Source organism: Sphaeramia orbicularis, unplaced genomic scaffold (genome assembly GCF_902148855.1).
Source record: "Sphaeramia orbicularis unplaced genomic scaffold, fSphaOr1.1, whole genome shotgun sequence".
NCBI classification, from domain to species: Eukaryota; Metazoa; Chordata; class Actinopteri; order Kurtiformes; family Apogonidae; genus Sphaeramia; species Sphaeramia orbicularis.
In genome coordinates, this window is record NW_021941670.1 from 45,431 (window position 1) to 71,054 (window position 25,624).

Sequence of the window (25,624 nt, forward strand, 5' to 3'; positions counted from 1 at the left end):
CTAACACATGTTGAACACAGGTAACACATGTTGAACAGGTAACACATGTTAAACAGGTAACATGTTGAACAGGTAACACATGTTGAACAGGTAACACATGTTGAAAAGGGAACACATGTTGAACAGCTAACACATGTTGAACAGCTAACACATGTTGAACAGGTAACACATGTTGAACAGGTAACACATTTGAACAGGGAACACATGTTGAACACAGGTAACACATGTTGAACAGGGAACACATGTTGAACACAGGTAACACATGTTGAACAGGTAACGCATGTTGATCAGCTAACACATGTTGAACAGGTAACACATGTTGAAACGCTAACACATGTTGAACAGCTAACGCATGTTGAACAGCTAACACATGTTGAACAGCTAACACATGTTGAACAGGTAACACATGTTGAACACAGGTAACACATGTTGAACAGGGAACACATGTTGAACAGGGAACACATGTTGAACACAGGTAACACATGTTGAACAGGTAACACATGTTGAACAGCTAACACATGTTGAACAGGTAACACATGTTGAACAGATAACACATGTTGAACAGGTAACACATGTTGAACAGGTTACGCATGTTGAACAGCTAACACATGTTGAACAGGTAATGCATGTTGAACAGCTAACACATGTTGAACAGGTAACACATGTTGAACACAGGTAACACAAGTTGAACAGGTAACACATGTTGAACAGCTAACACATGTTGAACAGGTAACACATGTTAAACAGGTAACACATAATGAACAGCTAACACATGTTGAACAGGGAACACATGTTGAACAGCTAACACATGTTGAACAGGTAACACATGTTGAACAGGGAACACATGTTGAACACAGGTAACACATGTTGAACACAGGTTACATATGTTGAACAGGTAACACATGTTGAACAGCTAACACATGTTGAACAGGTAACACATGTTGAACACAGGTAACACATGTTGAACAGGTAACACATGTTGAACAGGTAACACATGTTGAACAGCTAACACATGTTGAACAGGTAACACATGTTGAACAGGGAACACATGTTGAACAGCTAACACATGTTGAACAGGGAACACATGTTGAACAGGTAACACATGTTGAACAGGGAACACATGTTGAACACAGGTAACACATGTTGAACACAGGTTACATATGTTGAACAGGTAACACATGTTGAACAGCTAACACATGTTGAACAGATAACACATGTTGAACAGGTAACACATGTTGAACAGGTTACGCATGTTGAACAGCTAACACATGTTGAACAGGTAACACATGTTGAACAGCTAACACATGTTGAACAGGTAACACATGTTGAACACAGGTAACACATGTTGAACAGGTAACACATGTTGAACAGGTAACACATGTTGAACAGCTAACACATGTTGAACAGGTAACACATGTTGAACAGGGAACACATGTTGAACAGCAAACACATGTTGAACAGGGAACACATGTTGAACAGCTAACACATGTTGAACAGGTAACACATGTTGAACAGGGAACACATGTTGAACACAGGTAACACATGTTGAACACAGGTTATATATGTTGAACAGGTAACACATGTTGAACAGCTAACACATGTTGAACAGGTAACGCATGTTGAACAGCTAACACATGTTGAACAGGTAACACATGTTGAACAGCTAACACATGTTAAACAGGTAACACATGTTGAACAGGTAACATGTTAAACAGGTAACACATGTTGAACAGGGAACACATAATGAACACAGGTAATGCATGTTGAACAACTAACACATGTTGAACAGGTAACGCATGTTGAACAGCTAACACATGTTGAACAGGTAACGCATGTTGAACAGCTAACACATGTTGAACAGGTAACACATGTTGAACAGCTAAGACATGTTAAACAGGTAACACATGTTGAACAGGTAACACGTTAAACAGGTAACACATGTTGAACACAGGTAACATGTTGAACAGGTAACACATGTTGAACAGGTAACACATGTTGAACAGGGAACACATGTTGAACAGCTAACACATGTTGAACAGGGAACACATGTTGAACACAGGTAACACATGTTGAACAGGGAACACATGATGAACACAGGTAACACATGTTGAACAGCTGACACATGTTGAACAGGTAACACATGTTGAACAGCTGACACATGTTGAACACAGGTAACACATGTTGAACACAGGTAACAGATGTTGAACAGCTGACACATGTTGAACAGGTAACACATGATGAACACGAGTAACACATGTTGAACACAGGTAACACATGTTGAACACAGGTAACACATGTTGAACAGGGAACACATGTTGAACACAGGCAACACATGTTGAACAGGGAACACATGATGAACACAGGTAACACATGTTTAACAGGTAACACATGTTGAACAGGGAACACATGTTGAACAGGTAACATGATGAACACAGGTAACACATGTTTAACAGGTAACACATGTTGAACACAGGTAACACATGTTGAACAGGGAACACATGATGAACACAGGTAACACATGATGAACACAGGGAACACATGATGAACACAGGTAACACATGTTGAACAGTGAACACATGTTGAACACAGGTAACACATGTTGAATAGGTAACACATGTTTAACAGGTAACACATGTTGAACAGGGAACACATGTTGAACACAGGTAACACATGTTGAATAGGGAACACATGATGAACACAGATAACACATGTTGAACAGGGAACACATGTTGAACACAGGTAACACATGTTGAATAGGGAACACATGATGAACACAGGTAACACATGTTTAACAGGTAACACATGTTGAACAGGGAACACATGTTGAACACAGGTAACACATGTTGACTAGGGAACACATGTTGAACACAGGTAACACATGTTGAACAGGGAACACATGTTGAACACTGGTAACACATGTTGAATAGGGAACACATGTTGAACACAGGTAACACATGTTGAATAGGGAACACATGTTGAACACAGGTAACACATGTTGAATAGGGAACACATGTTGAACACAGGTAACACATGTTGAATAGGGAACACATGATGAACACAGGTAACACATACAGCAGGCTGAACTTGTGCACTTTCTTTTCCACGTCTGACTTTGGGACAGTCAGTCCCCAGCCCCCCCTGCCTCCCGGCGCCCCCTGCCTCCTAGCGCCCCCTACCTCTGCACCAGTTCCATAATTGAACTCAGTCCAGAGGGGTCAGAGCCCACACAGGGGTCTGGTTTACTCAGACCAGGATGTGGTCTTTCCTCCCATGTACTCAGTGTACGCAGTAAACCCACATCTCTAGGTCCAGGTGGGACTGTCCAGGCCCAGGTGGGACTGGTCTGTGATGATGCTTGTCTTCTTGTCCTTCAGAAACCTGTCCAAGAACCCCATGTTGACCACCCTGTCCTGGCAGGTCTTTGAACATCTGCAGCTCTATGAACTGTGAGTACACCTGTTTGTAAGGCCGGTTAGGGTTCCACGGGTCAGAGTTAGGGTTCAAGAGGTCAGGGTTAGGGTTCCAGAGGTCAGGGTTAGGGTTCCAGAGGTCAGAGTTAGGGTTCCAGAGGTCAGAGTTAGGGTTCCAGAGGTCAGGGTTAGGGTTCCAGAGGTCAGGGTTAGGGTTTGAAGGTTTGATGGGTCCAGTTGCAGCAGAAAGCCATTGGTGAAACCTGGACATGTGTCTGTGTTCATGTGTCTGTATTCATGTGTTCATGTGTCTGTGTTCATGTGTCTGTGATCATGTGCTCTGTGTCTGTGTTCATGTGTTTGTGTTCATTTGTCTGTGTTCATGTGTTTATGTGTTCATGTGTCTGTATTCATGTGTCTATGTTCATGTGTTCATGTGTCTGTGTTCATGTGTCTGTGATCATGTGCTCTGTGTCTGTGTTCATGTGTTTGTGTTCATGTGTCTGTGTTCATGTGTTTATGTGTTCATATGTCTGTGTTCATGTGTTTATGTGTCTGTGTTCATGTGTTTGTGTTCATCTGTTCATTTGTCTGTGTTCATGTGTTCATGTGTCTGTGTTCATGTGTTCATGTGTCTGTGTTCATGTGTTTATGTGTTCATGTGTCTGTATTCATGTGTTCATGTGTCTGTGTTCATGTGTTCATTTGTCTGTATTCATGTGTTTATGTGTTCATGTGCCTGTGGTCATGTGTTCATGTGTCTGTGTTCATGTGTTCATGTGTCTGTGTTCTTGTGTCTTTTAGTCGTCTGGAGGACGTCCCCTTTGACTGTGGCTGTGGAATCCGTTGGCTGCAGCTATGGCAACAGCGAGGAGAGGCGGGGCTAAGCAGCCAACAGCTGTACTGTACAGAGGAGTCCAAGATGGTGGACCTGAGGGACATGAAGACCAGCAACTGTGGTAAGACCAGGACCAGACCAGGACCAGGACCAGACCAAGACCAGACCAGGAGGACCAGACCAGGACCACACCAGACCAGACCAGGACCAGTAAGACCAGACCAGGACCAGGACCGGACCAGACCAGGACCAGACTAGGACCAGGACCGGACCAGACCAGGAAGACAAGACCAGGACCAGACCAGACCAGTAAGACCAGGATCAGATCAGACCAGACCAGACCAGACCAGTAAGACCAGGACCAGACCAGACCAGGAAGACCAAACCTGGAGGACCAGACCAGGAAGACTAGACAGTTAGACCAGACCAGACCAGGAGGAGCAGACCAGGAGGACCAGATCAGTTAGACCAGACCAAGAACACCAGACCAGGAAGACCAGCAGGAACCAGGGCTGGACCTCCTCCAAACTGAACCAGCGCTGGACCTCCTCCAAACTGGACCAGGGCTGGACCTCCTCCAGACTGGACCCGGGTTCTGAACACACATGAACCCTTTCTTTGATCAGTGTCAGTCTGGATTTTTCTAAATGAAAATGTCATCACAGAACATGTGTTAGGATGAGGACCTGTAGAAACAACATTTGATTAGTTGGTTGGTTGGTTGGTTGGTTGGTCGTTCAGTCGGTTGGGTGGTTGGTAGTTGGTTGGATCGTTGGATGTTTGGTTGGCTGGTTGGTTAGTTGGCTGGCTGGTTGGTTGGTTGGTTGGCTGGCTGGCTGGCTGGTTGGTCGGTCGGTCGGTCAGTTGGTTGACTGTTTGAACCTCTGTGTCATCAGATCTTCCAGGCATTAGTGTCAGTCACAGTAACCTGACAGTGACTGAAGGAGACAGAGTCACAGCCACATGTAACGGATCTGGAGCCCCTTTACCTGAAGTGGACTGGCCTGTGGAAGGACTACAGTCTGCTCAAACACAAGAGGTACACACACACACACACACACACACACACATACTCATACGCACAGACACAACCACACACACATACACACACACACACAAACACACACATACACAAATACACACACACACACAAACACGCACACACATTCACAAACACACACACAAACACAGACACACATGCACACACACATATACACACATACACACACACACGTGCACACACACGTACACACACATGCACATAAGCACAAATGTTGTAAAGAACACCTGAATATCTGAATCAGATTCAGCTCTTTCAGTGGATTCTTCCGTCAGCTGATCAGCTGTTTGTTTTTTCTCTTTCTCTTCAGGCCGTCGTTTATGAAAACTCTGTCCATTCCATCAGTATAACTTTGGCCAATGTCAGCAGAGACGACAACAACTTCCTCCTCAGCTGCATCGCCACTAACATCGTAGGCATGACCAACGCCTCCATCCAGCTGACCGTCCACTGTGAGTGACCACCCCCCCCACTACCCTAACCCCCATCCAGCTGACCGTCCACTGTGAGTGACCACACCCCTCCACTACCCTAACCCCCATCCAGCTGACTGTCCACTGTGAGTGACCACACCACATCCCCCCCCCCCCCCTCGCTACTCCAACCCCCACATAATCCCCCCTTACCTTAACCTACACATAACCCCCCTTACCTTAACCCACACAAAACCCCCATTACCTTAACCCCCAAATAACCCCTCCTTACCCTAACCTACACACAACCCCCCTTACCTTAACCCACACAAAACCCCCATTACCTTAACCCCCAAATAACCCCTCCTTACCCTAACCTACACACAACCCCCCTTACCTTAACCCACACGTCTGCTGCTGTTCCATTGTTCATTTACAGGTCACTTTATTAAAAGTCCTTATTATTTGACCAGAGCTCAATGGGCCCATCCATCCATCCATCTGTCATGACTTCCTCAGCTTCAGTGTCTACTGTTTCCTGTTTCTTTAGTCCCTCCCACCATTGTGAAGTTAAAGGAGCCTGAACGCCGCCATGACACGTGCATCGAGTTTACAGTTCGAGGGTCTCCACACCCAACCCTGCGCTGGTTCCACAATGAACAGGTGGGACCCTAACCCCTGACCCTAACCTTAACCCTGACCCCTGACCCTGACCCTAACCCTGACCTTGACCCTGACCCTGACCCTAACCTTAACCCTGACCCTAACCCTAACCCTGACCCTAACCTTAACTCTAACCCTGACCCTGACCTTAACCCTAACCCTAACCCTAGCCCTGGACTCATCATGTTTGTTTAAAGTTGACTCTGACATTGTGCACAGTCCAGGGCAGCATCGCACCTCCACCTGCAGGTACACCACTGACTTCCTGTCCAACAGGAAGTAGAATGTCGAGCTGGGGAGTCAGCTCATTGACTCATGGACCATCTGAACGGCATCCCCCAAGGCTGCGATCTGTCCCCACTACTATTCTGCTTTAACTCACACAGCTGACCCTCCCACCACCTGTCCGTCAGGCTGGTCCACCTGCCCTAACCCTAACCCTAACCCTGAACCTGAACCTGAACCTGAACCTGAACCTAACCCTAGCCCTAACCCTAACCCTAACCCTAACCCTGAACCTGACCCTCCCCTCAGTCTTTTGGATGACTCTCTACCTTCTTTCTTTGTGTCCCTGGGTTAACGCTAACCCTGGGTTAACCCTAACCCTGGGTTAACTCTAACCCTGGGTTAACCCTAACCCTGGGTTAACTCTAACCTTGGGTTAACCCTAACCCTGGGTTAACTCTAACCTTGGGTTAACTCTAACCCTGGGTTAACCCTAACCCTGGGTTAACCCTAACCCTGGGTTAACTCTAACCCTGGGTTAACCCTAACCCTGGGTTAACTCTAACCCTGGGTTAACCCTAACCCTGGGTTAACTCTAACCTTGGGTTAACTCTAACCCTGGGTTACTTCTAACCCTAGGTTAACCCTAACCCTGGATTAATTTTAACCCTAGGTTAACTCTAACCCTGGGTTAACCCTAACCTTGGGTTAACTCTAACCCTGGATTACATCTAATCCTGGGTTAACCCTAACCCTGGGTTACCTCTAACCCTGGGTTAACTCTAACCCTGGATTACATCTAACCCTGGGTTAACCCTAACCCTGGGTTAACTCTAACCCTACAGGAGATCTTGCACACAGAGTACATCCGTCCAGATGTGGCCTATTACCAGGACTACATCGAAGGCTGCCTCACACTCAAAGACCCAACGCACCACAACAACGGCAACTACACCCTGGAGGCAACCAACCAGCTGGGGGTGGCCACAAGCACCGTATACGGACACTTCCTCAACAAGCCCTTTGTTGGTAAAAGGACACAGGAGAGGACCCAGGTTCAGAATAAAGAGGGTCAGGGGTACCCTAACCCTCTACCCTGAGTTAAGGTAGAGGGTCAGGGGTAACCATGACCCTCTACCCTGAGGTAAGGTAAAGGGTCAGGGGTAATCATGACCCTCTACCCTGAGTTAAGGTAAAGGGTCATGGGTAACCATGACCCTCTACCCTGAGTTAAGGTAAAGGGTCATGGGTAACCATGACCCTCTACCCTGAGTTAAGGTAAAGGGTCAGGGGCTAATCATGACCCTCTACCCTGAGTTAAGGTAAAGGGTCAGGGGTAATCATGACCCTCTACCCTGAGGTAAGGTAAAGGGTCATGGGTAACCATACCCTAACCCTGGGTTTGGGTTAGCCCTAACATTAACCTTCTATTTTAGAGTCTGTCATTTAAAGTGTAAATGTTGATGCTCCGTGTTTCGACCAATGATCCTCTTCAGAGTGTTATCTACTTCAGATTACATGTCCTTCTCCTCCTCCTTCTCCTTCTTCTTCTCCTTCTTCTTCTCCTTCTCCTTCTTCTTCTTCTCCTTCTTCTCCTTCTTCTTCTTCTTCTTCTTCTTTTTCATCTTCTTCTCCTTCTTCTCCTTGTTCCCCTTCTCCTCTTTTTTCTTCTTCTCTTTCTTCTTCTTCTTCTTCTTCTTCTTCTTCTCCTTGTTCCCCTTCTTCTCCTTCTCCTTCTTCTTCTTCTCCTTCTCCGTCTTCTTCTTCTCCTTCTTCTTTTTCTTCTTCCTTCTTCTTCTTCTTCTTCCTTCTTCTTCTTCTTCTTCTTCTTCTCCTTCTTCTTCTTCTTCTTCTTCTTCTCCTTCTTCATCTTCTTCTTCCATACTGTCATGGACTGACATTATGGGATGTCTCCTGTCCTCCTGTATGCATTATCTTTTCTGGATACTCTGTTCTTTTTCTTTTAAACTCTGTTCTTTGTCTTTTCTTTTATACTCTGTTCATTTTTCTGGATACTCTGTTCTTTTTTCTTTTATGTTCTGTTCTTTTTTCTGGATACTATGTTCTTTTTTCTTTTGTACTCTGTTCTTTTTTCTTTTATACTCGGTTCTTTTTTTCTGGATACTCTGTTCATTGTCTTCTCTCTCTCTCTCTTCACAGAGGACATGGAATATTATTATGGTATGTAACTTTTGAATTTCATCAGAATGTCATATAATGAAGGTGTGACCATTAGACTGCCATGACAATGGGGCCGTAGCTCAGGAGGTGGAGCGGGTCATCTGGTAACCCAAGGGTTGGCAGTTCCAATCCCGCTCTGTCCTAGTCATGTGCCGTTGTGTCCTTGGGCAAGACACTTCCCCCTCCCACCTCCAGTGACACTCACACTTGAGGTGGGAGGGGCCATTGGGCTGGAAGTGTCAGCCCCGCCTCCGTCAGTCAGGGTTAGGGTTAGGAACAGGGTTAGGGTTACGTTCTAATTGTGTGTTCTTTTTCCTTCAGTTACTCCGACTGCAGACACTCATCCACCAGAGGAGGAAACCCTGGGGGTGAGTTCATTTAAAAAAAGACCAGAGCATGTTAGGGTTAACCTCAACCCTCTGGTCTCCTTAACCCTGTGCTCTCCTTAACCCTGTACTCTCCTTAACCCCTCCCCCCTCAGGTGTCCATCGCCGTCTCCTTGGCATCCTTTGCTCTTGTGCTCCTGGTGATTCTCTTCCTGTTAATCAACAAATATGGACGACGCTCCAAGTTCATGAAAGGTAAGAGGGGTTCTGTTTGTGGTCTGAGGTCCAGTGGTCATCAGTGGTTCTGTTTGTGGTCTGAGGTCCAGTGGTCATCAGTGGCTTTATTTGTGGTCTGAGGTCCAGTGGTAATCAGTGGTTATGTTTGTTGTCTGAGGTCCAGTGGTCATCAGTGGTTCTGTTTGTGGTCTGAGGTCCAGTGGTCGTCAGTGGTTCTGTTTGTGGTTTGAGATCCAGTGGTCATCAGTGGTTTTGTTTGTGGTCTTAGGTCCAGTGGCGGTCATCGGGGGGGAGGAGGACTCGTCCAGTCCTCTTCATCATGTCAACCATGCGGTCCTCAGTCCTTGTGGTCTGGACTCCGGTCCTGACGCCGTGGTGATCGGAATGAGCCGGATCCCCGTCATTGAAAACCCGCAGTACTTCAGACATGGACACAACTGTTCCAAAGCCGGCACATGTAAGTACCCCAGACCAGGGTCCAATCTGGACCACATGTAAGTACCCCAGACCAGGGTCTAACCTGGACCACATGGAAGTACCCCACACCAGGGTCCAACTTGGACTACATGGAAGTACCCCAGACCAGGGTACAACCTGGACCACATGGAAGTACCCCAGACCAGGGTTGGATTTGGAGGTGCTGATCCTCATCCCACTCCAAACCACCCCAGGACACGCTGAAGGTCCAGGTTCCATGAGGCAAACAGGACAACGTCATCTGCAAAAAGCAGAGAAGAAATCCTGCGTTCCAAAACCTGACCCCCTCCGGCCCCTGGCTGCGCCTAGAAATTCTGTCCATAAAAATTATGAACAGAACCGGTGACAAAGGGCAGCCCTGCTGGAGTCAGGAACAGGTCTGCCTGGAACAGGTCTGACTTACTGCCGGCAATGCGAACCAGGCTCCTGCTTTGGTCATACAAGGACTGGAATGCCCTTAGCAGAGGAACCCGGACCCCATACTCCTGAAGCACCCCCCACAGGATACCACAAGGGACACGGTCGAACGCCTTCTCCAAATCCACAAAACACATGTGGACCGGTTGGATGAACTCCCATGAACCCTCGAGCACCCGATGGAGAGCGTAGACCTGGTTCAGTGTTCCACGACCAGGACGAAAACAAAATTGTTCCTCCTGGATCCGAGGCTGGACTGTCGGTGGGATCCTCCTCTCTTGTACCTGGAACAGACTTTCCCCAGGAGGCTGAGGAGTGGGATCCCCCTGTGGGTGGAGCACATCCTCCGGTCTCCCTTCTTAAAAAGGGGGACCACCACCCCAGTCTGCCAATTCAGAGGGACTGTCCCTGATTTCCACACCATGTTACAGAGACGAGTCAACCAAGACAGTCCTGCACATTCAGACTGAAGGTACTCAGGGTGGACCTCATCCACCCCCGGTGCTCTGTCCAACCACCTGGGTGACTTCAGCTTGGGTGATGGACCAGTCCACCTCTGAGACCTCAGCCTCTGCTTCCTCCATGGAAGACGTGACAGTGGAATTGAGCAGATCCTCCAATTATTCCCTCCACTGTCCGACCACATCCCCAGTGGAGGTCAGCTCCTCCCACTTCCACTGGAAACAGTGTTGGTGGTGCACTGCTTTGCCTCCTGAGATGCCGGACCGTTTGCCAGAATTTCCTCAAGGCCAACCTATAGTCCTCCTCCATGACCTCCCCAAACTCCACCCAGACCCCAGTTTTTGCCTCCATAACCACTCGGGCTGCGGCACGCCTGGCCTGCCAGTACCTATCAGCTCCTCTGGAGTCCCACAAGCCAGCAAGGCTCTATCAGACTCCTTCTTCAGCTTGATGGCTTACTTACTTCTGGGGTCCACCACCAGGTTCGGGGATTGCCACCATGACAGGCACCGGAGACCCTGGACCACAGCTCCAAGCAGCCGCTACGACAATGAAGGTGGAGAACATGGTCCACTGGGACTCAGTGTCCCCAATCTGCCCCTGGATCTGGGAGAAGCTCTCCTGGAGGTGGGAGTTGAAGAATGTGCTGACATCAGGCTCTGCCAGACGTTCAACAGACCCTCACAACACGTTTGGGCATGCCCAGTCTTTCCGGTTTCCTCCTCCACCAGCAGATCCAACTCACCCCCAGGTGGTGATCGGTTGACAGCTCCGCCCCTCTCTTCACCCGAGTGTCCAAAACACATGGTCGGAAGTCTGATGACACGACAATGAAGTCCATCATCGTCCTCTGGCCTAGGGTGTCCTGGTGCCACGTGCTCTTCTGGACATCCCTGTGTTGGAACATGGTGTTTGTTCTGGACAAACTGTGATGAGCACAGAAGTCCAATAAGAGAACACCACTGGGGTTCAAATCAGGGAGGCCATTCCTCCCCATCACCCCCCTCCAGGTCTCACTGTTATTGCCCACGTGGGCATTGAAGGCCCAGGAGAACAATGGAGTCCCCAGTCGGAGCACCATCCAGCACCCCTCCCAGGGACTCCAAGAAGGCCGGGTACTCTGCACTGCTGTTTGGCCCGTAGGCCCAGACAACAGTGAGGCACCTGTCCCCGACCCGAAGACGCAGGGGCACCACCCTCTGGTTCACCGGGGTGAACTCCAACACATGGCGGCTGAGCTGAGGGGCTCTGAGCATGCCCACATCAGCCCACTGCCTCTCACCGCTGACAACGCCAGGGAAGTGGAGAGTCCAGCCCCTCTCAAGGGGTTGGGTTCCAGAGCCCCAGCTGTGTGTGGAGGTGAGCCCCACTAGATCTAAACGGTATCTGTTAACCTCCCTCACAAGCTCCGCCTCCTTCTCCCCCAGTGAAGTGACATTCCATGTCCCAAGAACCAGACTCTGTGTCCGGGGATCGGGTCGTCGCAATTTGGAGTCATTTATTTATTTATGCATGAATCCAACAGTGTTTGGGACAGACTGTCCTAAAGCCTGTCCTCTGGGATGGACCACAGGGTTTAAAGGCAGAGCTCACAGACAGTCTCATGTGTCTGTCCAGTCTGAGTGGACTGGACAAACTGTCTGTCTGATGTCCACCACATACAAACTGCCTGTCTGTCTGTCTGTCTGATGTCCACCACATACAAACTGCCTGTCTGTCTGTCTGATGTCCACCACATACAAACTGCTTGTCTGTCTCTCTTCCAGATGTCCACCACATTAAAAGACGGGACATTTTTTTGAAGCGTGAACTTGGTGAAGGCGCCTTTGGAAAAGTCTTCCTGGCTGAGTGTTACAACCTGAGTCCAACCAAAGACAAGATGCTGGTGGCTGTAAAGGTAAGGACCAGGGGCCTCATGTACAAAGACTTGCGTGGATTTCATACTGAAACCTGCCGTACGCCCAAATCCAGAAAAGTCCGAACGCACAAAAAAATCCAGATGTATAAAACTGTGCGTACGCCCGAATCCAAGTACATTTCCTTTATATATCCCAATCAGCGTGGAATTGAGCGCATATGTTGGAGTACCTGACTCCTCCCTCTCCACGCCCACATTTAAATATGCAAATCAGTATAAACAGGGTCTGCAGGTGGGATTCCCTCTGGGATTCCCCTGTCTGCAGGATCAGATGATGACGTCAAGGTGGACGCGAAGCGGAGGCCGAAACAGGCGGAAGGAGAAAAGAGACGAACTGAGACTGTTTGAGGAAAGAGTCACCGATATTGTGACACTTTTCTTACAGGGCTGATGCGGATCACCCCCAAGATAAATATATATTTAGTATTAGTGTAAGTCACACATTAGTTCATTCTATGGGTCATACACAGTCTGATCACAGACAAACTAGATAAAGGTTCATGCGTGATCATGTCAGGATATCAAAGAGGAAATCACAGACTTTGACTCATTTTTAATCACTCAAATTATTATTTTCCAACAATCAGACAGCAGACAGTGAGACCCAGTATCATCCTCCTGTCACAGAGGCTCCTGTTGACTCCCCAGTGTTAGCCGGTCCTCCGGTCCGCCACAGCCCACTGCTGATGCCCATCCGACCGGCATGGGTCTGTACTGACCCGAGTCACATTAGGACATCGTGAGGATAATCGGCGGAGTCAATGAGCGACTGGACCGACTAATAAATGTTCTCACAGACATGAACACTATATTTATCAACCAATGAATTTTATGTCCTTGTCTCTTTGCTGTTGCTGAATGTCCATCCGGGCAGGATTGGCATTGATGGATACAGGGTCTAATTGGTTCTGGTTCTATTGGTTGATGTGCTGCTCTGACAGTAGGATGACGTGCTGGTGTGTTCATTATTCTTCTGTGTATCTCCGATGTGCCCATCAATCGGAGGAATGACCTTTTTCACATTATTAACAGTTTCTCAGTGTCACCTCTAAGTGTCGCCAATGGTTCCAAAGCACTAGAAACGTGCGTACGCCAGCTATGGACTTGGCGTGGAGGACCGCACATTTCCACGGTCATTTCAGTCTTTGTACATATGAACGTGAGCGTGGAAAAGGGTGTACGCCAGGTTTTTGTGCGTACGCACGCTTTATACATGAGGCCCCAGGTCTCCATGAGCCCCCATGGACCCTCATGGTCTTCATGAGCTCCCATGGACCCTCATGGTCTCCATGAGTCCCCATGGACCCTCACGGCCGCCATGAGCCCCCATGGACCCTAGAGCCCTCATGGACCTGACCTCCATATGGGCGTCCTACAGAGTTTACTCCAGTTCACATTAAAGTATTTGAGTATCAGTTCCACAGTAAAAAAAAAAAAAAACCTGCTGTTGTTTGAGTTCAACTGATGAAGAACATTTAGAACAGGACCAGACCCACATGGACTGGACTGACACATATACAGATATACATACATGTATACTGTCTGTCTGTCTGTCTTCATCCTGTCTGTCTGTCCTCAGACTTTAAAGGACCCCACCCTTTCTGCCAGGAAGGACTTCCAGCGGGAGGCGGAGCTTCTGACCAACCTTCAGCACGAACACATCGTTAAGTTTTACGGCGTTTGTGTGGACGGAGACCCTCTGATCATGGTGTTCGAGTACATGAAGCACGGAGACCTGAACAAGTTCCTCAGGTCAGTTTTAGTCCATGAAACACAGACCTGAACAAGTTCCTCAGGTCAGTTCAGCAGGACTATGGAATGTGGGGGTGGGGGGGGGTTAGTGCAGATGTTCAACTACTGAACCATCTAAACAGTTTGGGATTGTCTCTGTGAACTCTACTATCATTTTATTAGTGAGGTCTGATTTTTAGCCATTACTAGAAATTTCAGGCGACCCCGCGTCGGGTCCTAACCTTAAGGTTAGGGACAGGGTCAGGGTTAGGGTCAGGGTTGTGGTTCTGGTTGTGGTTCTGGTTCTGGTTCTGGTCTGACACACCCCCTGGTGTTTCCTCTTCAGAGCCCACGGTCCAGATGCCATGATCCTGGTTGATGGACAGCCTCTCCAGACCAATGGGACGGAGCTGGGCGTGTCCCAGATGCTGCACATAGCCAGTCAGATCGCAGCGGGGATGATCTACCTGGCATCGCAGCATTTTGTCCACAGAGACCTGGCAACCCGCAACTGCCTGGTGGGAAGCGGACTGCTGGTGAAGATAGGAGACTTCGGCATGTCCAGGGATATTTACAGCACTGACTACTATAGGGTAAGGGGGGGGGGGGCATTTACAGCACCGACTACTACAGGGTAAGAGGGGGGGGCAATTAAAAGAAGGGGGGCATTTACAGCACTGACTACTACAGGGTAAGAGGGGGGCCAATTACAGGGGGGGGGGGGGGGGGGTATTTACAGCACCAACTACTACAGGGTGGGGGTGGGGTGGGGTATTTAAGGGGGGGGGGGCATTTACAGCACCGACTACTACAGGCTAAGGGGAGGGGCAATTGGGGGGGCGGGCATTTGCAGCACTGACTACTACAGGGTAATGGGGGGGGGGCAATTAAGGGGGGGGGGCATTTACAGCAATGACTACTACAGGGTAAGAGGGAGGGTATTTGGGGGGGGGGCGGGCTGGCATTTCCAACACCAACTACTACAGGATAAGAAGGGGGGGTATTTACAGCACCTACTACTACAGGGTAGGCGGGGGGGGGTGTATTTAAGAGGGGTGGCATTTACAGTACCGACTACTACAGGGTAAGAGGAGGGGGTATTTAAGAGGGGGGGCATTTACAACACCGACTACTACAGGATAAGAGGGGGGGGCAATTAAAGGGGGGGGGGCATTTACAGCACTAACTACTACAGGGTAAGAGGTGAGAGCAAGTGTTGGGGGGTATTTACAGCACCGACTACTACAGGGTAAGGGGGGGGGCAATTAAGGGGGGGGGGGGGGCAATTACAGCACCGACTACTACAGGGTAAGGGAGGGGGAGGGCAATTAAAGGGGGGGGGGCATTTACAGCACCGACTACTGCAGGGTAAGGGGGGGGCATTTAAGAGACTGACCCTGACCCTAAAACCGACCCTAAAACTGACCTTGACCCTGACCCTAAAACTGACCCAGATGGAGGAGTGCCCAAGTGGACTTTCGGATGGACCCAGACCCACTCGGTCCACTTCTCTTTCAGATTACAGATGGACATTCCCATGATGCTTAGGGTGGGCTGGATATTCCCATGATGCTTAGGGTGGGATGGACATTCCCATGATGCTTAGGGTGGGCTGGACATTCTCATGATGCTTAGGGTGGGATGGACATTCCCATGATGCTTAGGGTGGGCTGTAGAATCAGTTTGAATGTGTGTGTGTTCAGGTCTGTGTCAGGATGTGATGGTCCTGTTTGAAGGCCTTCATCCAGACCCTCCTGACCCCCTTTGTCCTGTTTTGGTCCAGGTGGGGGGTCACACCATGCTGCCCATCCGATGGATGCCCCCAGAGAGCATCATGTACCGCAAGTTCACCACCGAGAGCGACGTGTGGAGCTTCGGAGTCATCCTGTGGGAGATCTGCACCTACGGAAAACAGCCCTGGTTCCAACTGGCAAACAATGAGGTACAAGACCTGGAGGGTCAGGGTTAGACCTGCAGGGTCAGGGTTAGGGTCCTGTTTCTGTGCAGACTGAGTCCACCTGGAATCCAACACAGACCTGCAAAGAGCACAAGTGGAAAAGGCCTCCAAAGACAACATGTACCACACACACACACACACGCACACACACATTCGATTTGATCCAGTATTGATTCGATTCAGTATTAATTGATTGATACCAAAACACAATTTAGAGTTGTAATCTGATTATTTGAGGGCTGCAGTCATACAACACATCAATACTGGGATCAATATTAATATTAGAAAGAAAATCAATCTGACATTTGAGCAGAAGTAGATGAACCTGATCTGAAATAAACATGTTTCACCAGTGGTTCTGAACAGACTTCTGCTTCATCTGTATTCTGTTTGATGGATGGAGGCTTCCACTCACGGGGGGGGGGGGGGGGCTCCGTGATTGGTGTGTGTGTGTGTGTGTGTGTGGGGTGGGGGGGGTAGCATAGCGGTCGGACATTGTCTCTTTACTATTCATCCAAGTTAATCTTCCAAGAACGAGCGGCTTCTGTGACTCTGCTCAGAGAACCTCCAGTTCCTTCACACTGAGCGTTCAGTTTGAGGGTGGGAGGGATTTCACCACCCTTCCTCCACCCTTCTTACACCCTTCCTCCACCTTTCCTCCACCTTTCCTCCACTCTTCCTCCACCCTTCTTCCATTCTTCCTCCATTCTTCCTCCACTCTTCCTCCACACTTCCTCCACTCTTCTTCCACCCTTCTTCCACTTTTCCTTCACCCGTCCTCCACCCTTCTTCCACCCTTTCTCCACCCTTCCTCCACCTTTCCTCCACCCTTCCTCCTCCCTTCCTCCACCCTTCCTCCATTCTTCCTCCACCCTTCCTCCACCCTTCTTCCATTCTTCCTCCATTCTTCCTCCACTCTTCTTCCACCCTTCTTCCACTTTTCCTTCACCCGTCCTCCACGCTTCTTCCACCCTTTCTCCACCCGTCCTCCACGCTTCTTCCACCCTTTCTCCACCCTTTCTCCACTCTTCCTCCACCCTTCCTCCATGTCTTTTCCACTTCAGAGTCGTTGTGAGCTTCCTCAGGTGTTCACAGACAGATCTGGTCGTGCTTCTGCGTACTCCTGGTCCTGCTCTGAAAAATCCATCTCATCCACTTTTAATCGATTACGCAAAATTAAAACGAAATCGATTTACGATTGATTAAATTGATTTTTTTATCCAGCACTACTACACACACACACACACGCACACAAACACACACACACACACACATACCTGACCTGGGGCCAGTGGGTAGACCTGGTGCATCTCTGGTTCATAGACCTTAAGGCCCTTTAACCCTAACCCTTAAACCTAACCATTAACCCTAACCTTAATGTGGAGAGAACTAATTTGAACATAATTTTCTCTTTTCACTGATGATAACAGTCTGTCAGTCATGTGACCACTACCCAGAAACCCCAGGGTCCATTAAAGACCACCCCCACCCCAGAACTCAGACCCGTAACCACAGATGGAATGTTCTGGATCCAAAGGTGTTCTGGTTCCATCCAACCTGCACCAGCTCTAAGTTCTACTGCAGGAGGAATGGGACCATGTTCTGCAGGGTGAGGGTTAAGGGGTTAGGGTTAGGTTAACCCTGTCAGTCTAACTAAACCCTGTGTCTGCGTCCACAGGTCATCGAGTGCATAACCCAGGGCCGGGTCCTGGAGCGACCCCGGGTCTGTCCTCAGGAGGTCTATGAGCTGATGCTGGGCTGTTGGCAGAGGGAACCGCAGCAGCGCCTCAACATTAAAGACATCCAGAAGAAGCTGTTCACACTGATGAAAGCCACCCCGGTCTACCTGGACATACTGGGATAGACCTGGACCCAACCCTGACCCTGGACCCAGAGTCTGTACCCTAACCCTGGACCCACAGTCTGGTCTCACATGGATGATCGAACTTTGATCCACCTGCCTGAAAAATAAGGACCAGAATGAAAGGAAATGGCCTCATCTGGTCTGGATCATCTGGTCTGGATCATCTGGACTGGATCATCTGGTCTGGATCATCTGGACTGGATCATCTGGACTGGATCCAGTGGATTACTGTTGATAGCTTTGCATTATTGTCAGAGGGTCCTGGACTTTATCTAAATGGTCTGGGGTCCAGTATTGGACCTTCATGACAAAAACCACTTGGAAGCATGGAAAGCATTAAACTGGACTGGACTGGATTCATTGGATTATAGCAGTCTGGTCTGGCCTGGTCTGGTCAGGCATGGGTTGTTTCTTATATGAACATTTAGCCCTGTTCCTCCCTGTATGCAACCTCTTGTCCTGTCCTGGTCCTGGTCCTGGTCCTGTCCTGGTCCCATCCTGGTCCTGGTTCTGTCCTGATCCTGGTCCTATCGTGGTCCCATCCTGGTCCTGGTCACTTTTCCAGTATTAAGTCTGACATCGTTTTGATCTGGTCACTTCATCAGGTTTACATCCAGCCTTCACTAAACCCTAGACCCTGAACTCCTGCCCAGGGTTAGGGTTAGGGTTCAGTGAAGGGTTAGGGTTAAGGTTAGGTTTAGGGTTGGGGTTACAGTTTGACAGAATGTCAGTATAAACCCTTAAACACATTTGGCTTCAGAATGTTTGGTCCCAGTTCCATTCACTGTTTAGAGTCCAGTATAAAACCGCTGAAGGGATCCCTGAAAACCACTGAAGGAACCCCCGAAAACCACTGAAGGGACCCCTGAAAACCACTGAAGGAACCCCCGAAAACCACTGAAGGGACCCCTGAAAACCGCTGAAGGGACCCCCTAAAACCACTGAGGGGACCCCCTCCGAAAACCACTGAAGGGACCCCCCCCCCCGAAAACCACTGAAGAGACCCCCTGAAAACCACTGAAGGGACCCCCTCCGAAAACCACTGAAGAGACCCCCTGAAAACCACTGAAGGGACCTCCCCTGAAAACCACTGAAGGGACCCCCTGAACACCACTGAAGGGACCCCCCCCCCCCGAAAACCACTGAAGAGACCCCCTGAAAACCACTGAAGGGACCACCCCTGAAAACCACTGAAGGGACCCCCCCTGAAAACCACTTGTCCTAACCGTAGCTGTGGCCCTGGCCTTAACCCTAACTCTATCCATCATTACTGTCGATGCATTAACGTGTGGGTTCTCGTCCTCAGTGTTTGATCTGAAATGTGCGAACGCTCGACGTCCTGTTGAACCCGAGTCTGTCCAGACCTCCTGTCCTCAGAGAGACAGTCTGTTGCCATAGAGATGGATTGTCTGTCGCCATAGAGATGGACCCAAGTGCCTCCAACCTCTTTCTTAACACTGGGAACTCCAAAAGTTCTTTGTCTTTGAAGATTTGAGCACTTTTGCCTTTTGTTTACCTGCTTGAATCGTACACCACACTGTAAACTTAACTCTTTTTTACAACTAAACTACTGTCAGCACCTCACTGCAAAAAACACTGAAAAAACACTGGAAAAAAAAAAGAATAAAATAATAAAAAAAAAAAATACCCCAAAAAGTCAACCTGGAGGAGAAAATGCTAAAATAACAATTACAAAACAAAAAGGCTTTTTTGTATCTTTAGCAGCTTGAATAATGTCAAACTACCTGAAGTAAACGGACCAGTTCTGTTTCCTTTGTTTTTTAAAGTCGTACATTTTCTATATATTTGTATTCATTTTTATTTCTAATCAGTTGGACCTCTGCCATAAAGCCATTAGAATGTTCTGCTGCTGTCCAGGATCCTGATCACCTCAGTGAGACAATCCATTGGCTGGAGGACGCCTTTAAGGACGGACAAAGGACGAGTCCAACATCAGACCCACAGACTCATCAAATAAAACACCTGTCCAAAAGACGAGTCTGACGAGTCCGATGTCAGACCCACGGACACGTCCAGAAAAACACCTGTCAAAAGACAAGGAGAACGAAGGAACCACCAGTCAACAAAGAACTCTTCTTACGAAAATGAATGTATATACTCCACATGTCTGTGGGGACATATGTCCACTTCTGTCCACTCTGTCCACCTTGGTCCACTTCTGTCCTCTGGCCACTTCTGTCCAATTACTGTCCACCTCTGTCCACTTCTGTCCTCTCTGTCCACTTTTGTCCACTTCTGTCCTCTCTGTCCACTTCTATCCACTCTGTCCACTTCTGTCCTCTCTGTCCACTTCTGTCCAATCTGTCCACTTCTGTCCACTTCTTTCCTTTTTTTGGGTGCAGTTTGTTTTTTTAGTCAAACTTGGATCACTTTTATTTCCAGTTGGAATTCGCATCATTTCCTCTCTCATCCAAATGTTCCAAAATTTTCCTCCGATAATCTCCATTTAAATCATTTTCATTCATAGTCCTCGGAGTTGATCATGTGATAACCATTGTCAGGGCAATGTGCTCAGAATGCAAACACCGTTCTGGTGTGGGCTAACCGTTAGCTTAGCAGTCAGACTGGTGTAGGCTAACCGTTAGCTTAGCTGTCAGACTGGTGTGGGCTAACTGTTAGCTTAGCCTCAGTCCCTGTTCTCCATTTGTACTCATTCATGACATGTTAAAGCGCTACCTACCGATGTGGCATTTCTCACAGCACTTAGTCAAAGTTTGAACATGAACAACCCGCCTCCCTCCAAAGCCCTGCCCACTTCCCTCTGCCTGAGCTCTGAGGCTCCTCCTCCTCTCTCCTCTCACATGATGCGTACGGAGGAAGCAGAGGTGGAGGTCCACTTCAGTGTGTCTGCGGACCCCTCCCTCAGTAATCAGATACATTATCCACCTGCCGCGGGCCCACGGCCCCTGTTCCATCAGTAGACCCTGTATTTAAGGGTGTGGTCTGTATTTAAGGGTGTGGTCTGTGTTTAAGGGTGTGGTCTGTGCAGTACTGCGTCAGTGTCTTCACTGCACCACGGAGATGAGCTGCCGAGGTGACAGGCGCGTGCACTGTGAACGCGTGGCCTCCGTGAATTTTCCGTAAACATTTGAGGTTTCCTCGTCCATACATTTATCATCCTACATAATCCTACAGTGTGTGACACCAAGTACATGTACCTAAATGAGTCCCACGGTCAGAAAAGCTGAGCTTTGTGCAGACCTGTCTGTTCAGTCCAGTCCACCAGACTTCCAGACTTTTATCTCCATCCTTCATTCATCTGACTCCTGTTTGTTCTCCTTAGTTGTTGTTTCTGTTCATAAATCCATTTTTTCTCTTCCACATGTGCATTTGAGTTCTATCCAAACACATCCTTAGACAGTAGACTGTGGTCAGTGGTCAGTAGACTGTGGTCAGTGACAGCAGAAGCAGCGCCGGTGAAGAGTCGGATTCAGAGGTACGCATATCGGATGCTGGACGACAGTAATGGATGACTGACAGGAGGCTCAGTCAGGTTCAGCAAATTATTTCATTCGGACCGAATAAAATAATTGGTCAGACTTTTATCAGAAATATATGAGAATTAAACATTTTTGAGTTTCAGTACCTGGTGGATTTCTTTTACAATTTAGTTTGACATACGCTTATTAGGAGCATTTGAAGATGACAAGAAAAGTGTAAAAATGCCACATTATACGGTAGAGCTTTAATTAAACAGATTTAATTTGATGTGAACAGTTTGTTTTCCTTCTGCTCATGGTTTGTTCCAAAGTTTATCCTATTTTTCAAATTAAGGTCAAATTAATAAAATCCATTCAGACGTGGTCGTACGTTGACCTGGAGGATCAAAGCCACAGATGGAAGCCACACCCACACAGCTTTGACCTTTGACCTTTAAATCCTCCTGTTCTAAACCCAGCTTTAACTTTTGACCTTTAAATCCTTCTTTGACCTTTGACCTTTAAATCCTCCTGGTCTTTAACCTTTGACCTTTAAATCCTCCTTTGACCTTTAAATGCTGTTGTTTCCATGTACATGCTCTTCTGTCCTCATAAAAGTATTTAAACCCAACATGTTACCAGTATCATTACTCTGTGTCCATGCTATACTTGATTACTCTGTGTATTGGGATGATTGAAAGCTCATATACTTGATTACTCTGTGTATTGGGATGATTGACAGCTCATATACTTGATTACTCTGTGTACTGGGATGATTGACAGCTCATATACTTGATTACTCTGTGTACTGGGATGGTTGACAGCTCATAATAGCTGACCTCTGTATGATTGACAGCTCAAATACTTGATTACTCTGATTGGCTCATTAAAGGTTTCTTCATGTCTACATTCACGCCACTCTGTCATTTCTTCAGCTCCTTTAACCTATAACCCTAACCCTATAACCCTAACCCCATAACCCTATAACCCTAACCCTATAACCCTATAACCCTAACCCTATAACCCTAACCCCATAACCCTATAACCCTAACCCTATAACCCTATAACCTTAACCCTATAACCCTAACCCTATAACCCTAAGCCTAACCCCATAACCCTATAACCCTAACCCCATAACCCTATAACCCTAACCCTATAACCCTATAACCCTAACCCTATAACCCTAACCTCATAACCCTATAACCCTAACCCTATAACCCTATGACCCTATAACCCTAACCCTATGACCCTATAACCCTATCCCCATAACCCTATAACCCTAACCCTATAACCCTAACCCCATAACCCTATAACCCTAACCCTATAACCCTAACCCTAACCCTATAACCCTATAACCCTATAACCCTAACCCTATAACCCTAATCCCATAACCCTATAACCCTAACCCTATGACCCTATAACCCCATAACCCTATAACCCTAACCCTATAACCCTAACCCCATAACCCTATAACCCTAACCCCATAACCCCATAACCTTAACCCTATAACCCTATAACCCTAACCCTATAACCCTAATCCCATAACCCTATTACCCTAACCCTGTAACCCTATGACCCTATGACCCTATAACCCTAACCCTATGACCCTATAACCCTATAACCCTAACCCCATAACCCTATAACCCTATAACCCTATAACCCTAACCCTATAACCCTAATCCCATAACCCTATAACCCTAACCCTATAACCCTATAACCCTAACCCTTAGAGTTAAAGGGTTTAGATGGACCAAAGCTGGGGTTAGAGTTAGGAAAATTCCAAAAGGGCAAAAGAACCAAGAAAATAAGGAGTTTGACTGAATTTAGATTACAAAAAAGAAAAAAAAAAGGAAAAAAATGAAGATAAAAGGAGTGTAAAGGAAGTGAACATTTAGTGAACACTGTTTAGAATGAATGAGTTTGAGTCACATGTGTGAAGAGGAGAAGGATTAGTGATCATATCTGGTCATCTGGTGTGTGTGCGTGTGTGTGTGTGTCTGTGTGTGTGTGTGTTCTTTTATTCATGACTTATAAGGACAGTTTTATGATCACATACCTTCACTATCGGTACACTTGGAAAAATGAGGACGTTTTCGAGGTCCTCATTTTTCTCAGCCCTCTGGAGTCTCTGGAACTTCTAAAAATGCTCCCAGACCAAAAATCTCCAATGTCCTAAAATTAAAAAATTTACTGAAAAAAGTGAGTAAAGTCTGTTTAACTTTTTTGCTCAGGTTTGACTTTTACCCCTAGAGGCCGGTTTTGGAATTTAACACACTTTTCACACACTGCGTGACGTCACTCTGCGAGTCCTCATATGTCACTTCTTCAGGTTTAGTAAACACACCAGCATTTGAAACTGATTTTATCACAGCATTTCTGCAATATAAATGTTCTCTGTAATTAGAGTCAAATAAAAACATTATTATTAAAAACATTCATGCGGCAGATCTAGCCTTATTTTCTCATACTCTAATTAGACCATGTTCACATAGTAAGCCCAAATGGTCTTAATCAGATATTTCCCCTTCTGTACAAGAAACTGAAGAAAACAAGGGTGGTCTGATATTTTTTTCTGTATATATTTCCAAACACAATGAGCACATAGCCATCATATATAAAATGATATAAAAGTATCATTGTTGTATTTGAATCCTAATTTTACATAAATTTTAAATAACTAAAGGCCACTTACAGTTGAGCTGGGTTGAGTCCCTGTAGGTGAGGGACAGCCCCTTATCAAAGCTGCTCATTATAAATTCAGATGCTTCTTTAATAGCTGTTGTAATAAAGCAGAAATATCTCCTCTGTGACAACAAAACTTTCAAAAGAGCTCCTCTGTGCAATTTGTAAAGAGCTGGAGAGTAGCAGAGCACAAAATGGAGGCTGTGTATGCGCAGCCTCATGCACAGCCTCTGATTGGTCAGCGCTCATTGATGCCACTGTCTGATTGGTCACAAACTGAGTTAAAGACCCTCTGTTCATGTCGGAAAACAAAGTGTCTGAAACGACACCTGGGATCTCTGATGGCTGGAACATGCAAGATAACGTAAGGATACATAATCGTAATGCTTGATAAATAATCATTAATTACCTTTTTAACTACTAGAGTACAAGTTTTGTCATGATGTGCTGGCTAATTAGTGGATTTAACGTTTAAAGGACAGGTAGTGCCATGGTGTAATTCTCCAGAGTAGCTTTTTCTTTATTTTAGCTAACAGAGACAGTCTAAATTGTTCAGGTAACACATTTTATTTCAACACCATTAATGTTTTGTGGTATTTACATTTAGAATTTAGATGAACGTCAGTGTTTACTATTTCTTAAATTCTTACTTAAATAGTTGTTTGTATTTATGCTTGCATATTGTTGTTCAGCACTTTAGTCAATAGTTTTTGTTGTTGACCAGCTGCCCCAAAGCCCCCCAAACAGGCGCGGGGACCCACCACACTCCACACCTCCCCAATCTTACATACACTAGGGATGCAGCAATCACCGGCACAGTGCCCCCCCCCGCAGCACCAGACCCAGCGACCAGCATCCCCTCCCCAGGTCCCAATCGCCACCACGGCCGCACCCCGCCACTGCACCCCGAGAGAACCCCCAGCGACGCCCCCCACCCCCCGCAGGGGCCGCAACCCCCCAGGCACACCTGCGGTCCCCCTCCCCCACCGCCACCACACCACAACCCTCCCTCATTCACCAAACATACATGTACATCCACACCCACACACCTGCTCCATCAGCCCCCCCACACACCAGCACAAACTTGAGACTTGTACACAGACTTGTACGCACAATCCCTCATTCATACTCTAATGCACACATGAGCACTCGTTCACACACACCAACACACACCGACACACCCACCCATACACACAAACACGTGCACACACACACACTCCCCCACCCCAGGACTCCCAGGCACCAGCCAGACACCGGGGCACGCACCCGCCCACCCCCGCAGCGGCAAGTCCAGGCCAGCCCAGACACCCCGGCGCATGCCGG

At 47.6% G+C, this 25,624-nt stretch overlaps 1 protein-coding gene across 1 annotated transcript in view; it reads left to right on the plus strand.

Annotated features, from left to right (window-relative positions):
- The window catches only part of LOC115416767 (NT-3 growth factor receptor-like), a 29,584-nt gene extending 11,394 nt beyond the window's left edge, over positions 1-18,190 (plus strand). Inside the window, exons 4-18 of the mRNA XM_030130627.1 lie at positions 3,375-3,446; positions 4,215-4,369; positions 5,145-5,287; positions 5,619-5,760; positions 6,272-6,384; positions 7,455-7,638; positions 8,770-8,790; positions 9,112-9,158; positions 9,272-9,371; positions 9,622-9,810; positions 12,476-12,606; positions 14,207-14,379; positions 14,705-14,951; positions 16,142-16,300; positions 17,994-18,190. Of these exons, the coding sequence (XP_029986487.1) occupies positions 3,375-3,446; positions 4,215-4,369; positions 5,145-5,287; positions 5,619-5,760; positions 6,272-6,384; positions 7,455-7,638; positions 8,770-8,790; positions 9,112-9,158; positions 9,272-9,371; positions 9,622-9,810; positions 12,476-12,606; positions 14,207-14,379; positions 14,705-14,951; positions 16,142-16,300; positions 17,994-18,179 (2,062 nt within the window). The 3' untranslated portion in view covers positions 18,180-18,190. The remainder of the gene's footprint in view (positions 1-3,374; positions 3,447-4,214; positions 4,370-5,144; positions 5,288-5,618; positions 5,761-6,271; positions 6,385-7,454; positions 7,639-8,769; positions 8,791-9,111; positions 9,159-9,271; positions 9,372-9,621; positions 9,811-12,475; positions 12,607-14,206; positions 14,380-14,704; positions 14,952-16,141; positions 16,301-17,993) is intronic.
- Positions 18,191-25,624: the final 7,434 nt, after the last annotated feature.